Raw genomic sequence first — 6,776 nt, 5'->3', positions numbered from 1 at the left:
CCCCCCCCCCCCGCGTCCCTCCAGCCTTTCCAGGCTCACCACTCCCCTCACCCCTCCTTCCCATGGAGACAGTGTGGAGGATCCTTTAGCTCCGGTGTAGGGCAAAGAAAAAGAGTCCCGAGGAACCGAGAGTTTCCTGGAGGAACACGCCCCGGAGTAACGGGGGAGCGGCGGGCACCGGCCGTCCCGGCGGCTTGGCGAGCCGGGCTGGGCGCGTTCTGGGCTGTGTGTTTGTGTTTCTCATCGGGGTGGGACTCCACGGGAACCTTGGGGCGCTGCCTACTGTAGGCTGTATCTGCTGGGCAAGCAGACTTTCTCTTCTCCGGGCGAGCCTCGGGAGAGAGTGGGGGGGGGGGTGCGGGGAGAAAGAGAGGTGAGAGGCAGCAAACTGTTGAAAGCTTGTCGTGGGGGGAGGGGGGTCAACACGGAGCAGGCAAATGGCGAAGGGCAGAGGGAGTCATTTAAAATAGACCCTGTCAACACGAGATTAGACCTGTAACCCTGTTGATGAGGACAGAGGGCTTATTTAAGAAAAATACTGTAATGGCAAATGGTGCCAGAGTTCAGGTGATTCCCAGCGAATGGTAGCATTGTGAACTCGAGGAGCTGGTTGGGGGACTGGTAACTGGGAAGACTTCAGGGGCCTGCGAACCCTGCCACACTAGGTGAAATTGTGTGCACAATTCTCTCACTCCTCCCTTCCCCCCGCCCCGGTGAAAGAATCATAGCTTTCATCTAACTGTGTGAAGGTCGCTGCCCCTGCCCCTTCCTCCATCCCAAAGGAAAAAAAAAAGTTTAGAAATCTGAAAGTAATGGAACTCTGGGTCTTCAGTTTGCATAGCAGAATTCCTCCCTCCCCCCTTTAGGCACCTTGTCTCTTCTTCTTCTTTTTTTTTTTTGTGGGACTAGGAAGCTCCTTAAAGGGTGAGCTATGGCTTCTTTCCTTCCTTCCTTCCTTCCTTCCTTCCTTCCTTCCTTCCTTCCTTCCTTCCTTCCTTCCCTCCCTCCCTCCCTCCCTCCTCCCTCCCCTGGCTGTGGAGTCGCAGGTGGTGACAGCGCTGCAGTGTACCCTGCCACCAGCGGTGGTGTGGCACATGTATGTTGGTGGAGTAAAGAATGGAGAGTTCTGTCTGATGCATCCCATCTGGAGGAAGGCATCTCCAACACAGAGTCCCGTGAACACAGTACTAATAAAGTTCTTAGTTCTCCCCTTTCCCACTCAAAAGTACACGTTTATGAAAAGCCCAACTCCCTCTAGGAGTGATTTCCACTGTGCAGGCAGCGTTTGAAGCCATTGTGCTCAAGGAACGGGTAATTGTAGATAAGGCTATTTAAGTTGAGTTTTTTTTTGGGGGGGGGGAGCATCAGTGCAGAGGATATTGCATTTTGGATAAGGAGAGCTCTTCAGCCTCTCCTGCCAGCCCAGAGACTGACTGCTGATTGCTTTTTCGGGCATTAGGAAAGTTAGAAACAGGGCATGTAGTGTTGCCCAGGCTAACTAATGCCTGGCCACTACCATCACCCTGACAGACTGAGTAGGCACTCAGGTCAGCAGGTGGAAAAATAAAGGTTTCATCTCTTCCTCCTCACTGAGCAGCCCTCATGCCTCTGTTCCTCTTAATATGAAAGCCAGTGCGTGGAAGTTTCCAGGGTATCTCCACCAATAATATAGGCTTGCAGTTTCATTTTTCGATTTTCTTTCAGTATTGCTTCTATACGTTCTTGATTTATAGTTTTGTTAAAGCTAAATATTTGGATTTAAGTCTAGATTTTATTTGGGGTGGGAGAATGAAACAACTCTTAAGTTATACCTTTTGAAGCACTTTGCAAATTTAAAATGGTATGTAAAGCAAGAGTTATGACAACCTGAACATTTTAATGCAGTTCATTCTGGTGGAAAACGTTTGCAATTGAATTTCCTCATCAAGGTTCTCTGCTTATGGAGTAAGCTCTCTAAAGCCATTTACAAGAACAAAATAGCCTCTATACGTGCTTCTGATGTTATTGGGTCAGTAAAAATTAGATCCTGATAATTTCAAATGCAAACAGTAGAAATGATATTTCATATATCTGGTCCCTTTTAAGCCAAAATTAAATGTTAACAATATTGCTATTTAACAGGTTTTAGATGTATAATGTTTTTTAGATATATAATTTTTAGACATTTAATTGTGTGTGTGTATGTGCACGCATGTGTGCGAGTACACATGCATGCATGTGTACCGCTTTTGATTTAGTGCTCTACCACTTGAGCCACATCTCTACTTTCAGCTTTTTGGTGGTTCATTGGAGATAAGAGTCTCACAGATTTTCCTGCCTGGGCTGGCTTCAAACCTCAATCCTAAGATCTTAGCCTCCTGAGTAACTGTCACTACAGGTGTGAGCCACCAGCACTGGACACACATGCAGTATTTAAACAAACTCATAGCAAGTCATGTTTTAGTTATTCTTAGAGACACAAAAAAATTCACTTTTTTGGAACAAAATTACACCGTTTCCTTAGTTAAAAAAAGTAAAAAGCCATAAGCTCCTTTTTGTTACTTTAGTACTATAGCCAACAACTTCAAATATGTAGTCATATTCTAGTTTCAGGCTTAAGTATGGGCAATAGCAGAAGCTTGATATGTTGAAATAATTAAGTGGTCCATGATGGTCAAAATACTTTTTCAAAGTTGAATTAGCACTGTAATCTAACAAAATGCTTAGGAACGGCTTTCCTGTGAAGCCATTAGATTTTATGTTTAAAGTCTTTAACACTGTTGAAATACTTGGTCATATGACTTGCTTACAATATCTTATCAACACAAAATATGCTAAGATGTGTGTTCTTGTTTCTGTTTTCCAGGGGGTTTGGGAAACAAGGCTTCCAGTGCCAAGGTAAGCTGCCTCTGTGGTCTTCATTTTCATGTACACAAGTGTTCCAAACAGAAGCTGTATTTCTAGTCATCGTTTCTTTGTGATCCACAAGATACGCTGTTTAGATAACATTTTCTAAATATGAGGTGTATAAATTTAGGCCTTTAAAAAAGATCATACGCATTGCCTAGTAATCTGTACACAGAACTGCCTTTTTCTCATTGAAGAAACAAAGAAAGGAAAAAAAAAAAACCCATCCTGTAATTTTACTTTTGCTGAGAACATTCTTGTCAGAAACTGCCGTCTTTGTGTGGGTGTTAAGAAAAAAATGGAGTCACTCTATATTCATGTGGCATTTCTTTCTTGTTCTTTCTTTTCATTTTTATTCTTCATCTCTTTTAGGTTGTACATCATGCTAATAAGGTTTTGCTTAGGTTACCAGTTGTTGGCCAGAACAAGTTTGCACATTTTAGGGTTTGCATGTTTTAGGGTGATGCCAGTGGTGTGAGAATGACTGACAGCTCCAGTATTGGTGGTGTGACGCACTTTTCCTTCAGCTTAAGCATCCAACACCACATATCCATAGCACCCAGAAGGAAATCAATTCTTTTTCCTCTGATCTGAGGTTGCGTTTTATTGACATTGAGTGTGTAACTTTTCATACTCTCCAGTTTATTTGTATAATTACAGAAACATTTTATAGTTTGCAAAGGCATTGCAGGTTCATTAGGTTACTTCTTTGTTCCTCTGCTCATTGTCTATAGTATGTTTATTTCGTTCTGGTTACATTCCCGGTCTGGGCATAGGTTTATTATTAGGGCAAGTGGAAAGTACATTCTAGCCTGGAGAATATTATCTTAACACTGTTTAAAATTAAGTGCATTAGAGAGAAGGAGAGGTGATCCAGTGTGTACTTTTATAACTGAAGTTGTTCTAGTTAGTTGGTTACTTTTAAAACATTCCTGAAATTTGTGAGGCTTTTTTTTCATATACATATTAGATGGGGCAGATGGGGTGGGAGCATTTTATGGTGATGATCATTAACCTGCTATATTTCTTGCTTCCAAGGTATACCTCAAATCTCCCCCCCCCTTTTTTTTTTTCTCACCTGTCCTGGGGCTTCAACTCAAGGCCTGGGCACTGTACCTGATCTTCTTTTGCTCAAGTCTAGCACTCTACCACTTGAGCTACAGCGTCACTTCCAGCTTTTTCTGTTTATGTGGTACTGAGGAATCGAACCCAGGGTTTCATGCATGCTAGGCAAGCATTCTACCACTAAGCCACACTCCTAACCCCCTAAAATCACTATTGAATGAATCATTTTGAGAGTTACATTTGGAAACAAGGAACATTCCATTTACTTATTTTTATGCCAGTACTAGGGCTTGAGCTCAGCCTTTACTCTTGCTTGGCTTTTTCTACTCAAATCTGGCACTCTACCACTTGAGTCACTCCTCCACTTCCTGCTTTTTGCTGGTTAATTGGAAATAAGAGTTTCTCAGATTTGTCTACCTGGGTTGGTTTCCAACTATGATCCTCAGCTCTTAACCTCCTAAGTAGCTAGGATTATAGGCGTCTGCCTAAAACGTTTCCTTTAAAAAAGAGGAGAGAAATGCATGTCTCACCAGTCTCTATAAGAGATGATAGTCAGATATTTCCCCTTTTTAGGCCTGTGGGCCTGGAGGGAAAAACTGGCAGAGAGTGAGGGAAGGGATGGCATTATCCCCCTGCCCTAAAAAAATGCACTTATTACCTGACTTATGTAACTGTGATCCTCTGTATATCGCCTCTATAATAACAAAAAAGTTTAAAAAATAGTTATGGGCCTGAAGTTTGTAAGTGAGATTTGGGTGTAGGGTTGAAGATGATTTTAGGAGGTTGAAAGATGTGAGATTCTGTGCCAATGGATTAAAGTCAGGCATTTGTGGAAACGTGTAAGAAAGATATTTACTTCGTTTTCTTAAATATTACTTGATGAGGAAAATTTGGGAATGTTATTTTTATTGTATCATTTATTTTATAAAAAACATGCTTTCGAGCAGGGTGGGTTTCTCTTACAGCCACTGACTTGAGAAGGTTTTATTGATAAAATCAGAGTAATAGATTATGGGGGTAAGCTATGGCTTCCTCCAGAGCACAGATTAATAGTCTCATATCAACACAATTCTCTTTTATGCATATTTAAGAAATGACTCTCAAAAGTACTTTAAACTGTGTAAAATAAAAAGTGAAACTGTATTCCCTTTTCTCTTCCTACTCCCAGGGATAACTTCTGTTCAAGACATTCATTCAGCTGGGTGTGGTGGCGTATGTTTGTAATCCCAGCACTCAGGATGCTGAGGCAAGAGGATCTCAAGTTCAAGGCCAGCCTGGGGCTACCATAGAAAGTTTGAGCCTGGCCTGAGCAACTTAGCAAGACCATGTATTAAAGAAAAAAAAGTTGGAGGCATAGCTCAAGTGGTAGAGTATTTGTCTAGCAAATGAGAGCTCCTGAGTTCAAATCCCAGTTATCCTAAAAAAAAAAAAGGCATTCAATCAGTTATTCACACATACTTCATTTTTCAAAAGAGAGCAGATTTTCCCATCATATTGGAATTTGCTTTTTCTTCACTTACTATACTTGTATGTCAGAATATCCGTTGTTTCTTATTCTATTTAGTGGTTCCTGGGGCAGTTAATTCACCCATACTTCCACTGATGGGCATTTCAATTGTTAAGAAGTTCTTTCTAGTACAGAGAGAGCATCCTCAGACACTAGTTATTTCTACCATAGATCTTGAGAAGTATATATGTCTACATTTAAATTTTTAATGAGCACTGTGAAGTTGCTCTTCTAAAGAGTTCCAGTTTACATCTTCAGTGTTAATGTGAGAGTGTTTGTTCCTTTCCCTACACTTTTGCTAGTGAAAATATTGGGTAACGTAAGTCTTACATTTTTGCCAACCTAAAGCTAGAAAGGACCTCTTGTTTCAGTTTCCATCTCCTGGTATTGGTGAGGTTGAACATTAAAAATACTGTACTTCTAGTCATTTGTATTTATTCTATGAACTGCTTTCCTTTCCTAATATTTGAAATTCAAGGTTTACAAAATGGAAAAATAAGAGAAGGGAGTATATGTTTTTATACTGTGCTTTGGTGAAGGATTTAACCTCAGATTTCTTTAAATAATAAAAATCAGTTTATTTGTAACATGCTGTCTGCTTGTTACATTTTGTTTGGCATGTATCATCTGTATTTAACTCCTAATGGGCATATGTTAATCCATTATATCTGATTATTTGTTGTAACTTCATTAAGGATACTTTAACTGAGGATAATGGTTAAATTCCACAAATACAGTTACCCAGTATTTCCTGTTTTGACTGCTTTCTCCAAACCAATCTTTTTCTTAACATCTGATCATTTTAGAATATTTATGTTTCTCTGTTTTTCTTTTTGCCAGTCCTAAGGCTTCAACTCAGGGCACTGCTTCATTTGCTCAAGGTTAGCACTCTACCACTTGAGCCACAGCGCCACTTTCAGCTTTTTCTGTTTATGTGGTATTGGGGAATCGAACCCAGGGCTTCATGCATGTTAGGCAAGCACTCTACCATTAGGTAACATTCCTAGCCCCTATATTTTTCTCTTAATGTTGACTTTATTTTTCTCTCTGATTTGGTTTATAGAGTGTTATTCAGGACAAAACTCATTCCTATCCATATCACCCCTACCCCATGGAGCTGAAGTCTGAAACTTTTATGTTTATCCTGTATCAGAGTTCTCTTAACCAGACAAGGCAGAATTTTATAGCTACTGAGATAGGATGTTGCTTTGGTTAGTAAATAATCCTGTAGCAAGTCTACTTTTTATCTTTTCTTTCCCTTCCCCTAGTATTCCCTTCTCTCCTATTCCTTTTCCTTCTTTTCTTCCTCCCTTCCTCC

The 6,776-nt window shown here is 40.7% G+C and overlaps 1 protein-coding gene across 1 annotated transcript in view; it reads left to right on the top strand.

Annotated features, from left to right (window-relative positions):
- Prkca (protein kinase C, alpha) overlaps nt 1-6,776 on the top strand; it is a 388,590-nt gene that overhangs the window by 291 nt on the left and 381,523 nt on the right. Inside the window, exon 2 of the mRNA XM_013037977.1 lies at nt 2,846-2,877. Coding sequence (XP_012893431.1) covers nt 2,846-2,877 — 32 coding nt within the window. The remainder of the gene's footprint in view (nt 1-2,845; nt 2,878-6,776) is intronic.

This window comes from Dipodomys ordii, unplaced genomic scaffold, assembly GCF_000151885.1.
Source record: "Dipodomys ordii isolate 6190 unplaced genomic scaffold, Dord_2.0 Scaffold7, whole genome shotgun sequence".
Lineage (NCBI taxonomy): Eukaryota > Metazoa > Chordata > Mammalia > Rodentia > Heteromyidae > Dipodomys > Dipodomys ordii.
This window is presented reverse-complemented; position numbering and strand designations above follow the sequence as displayed.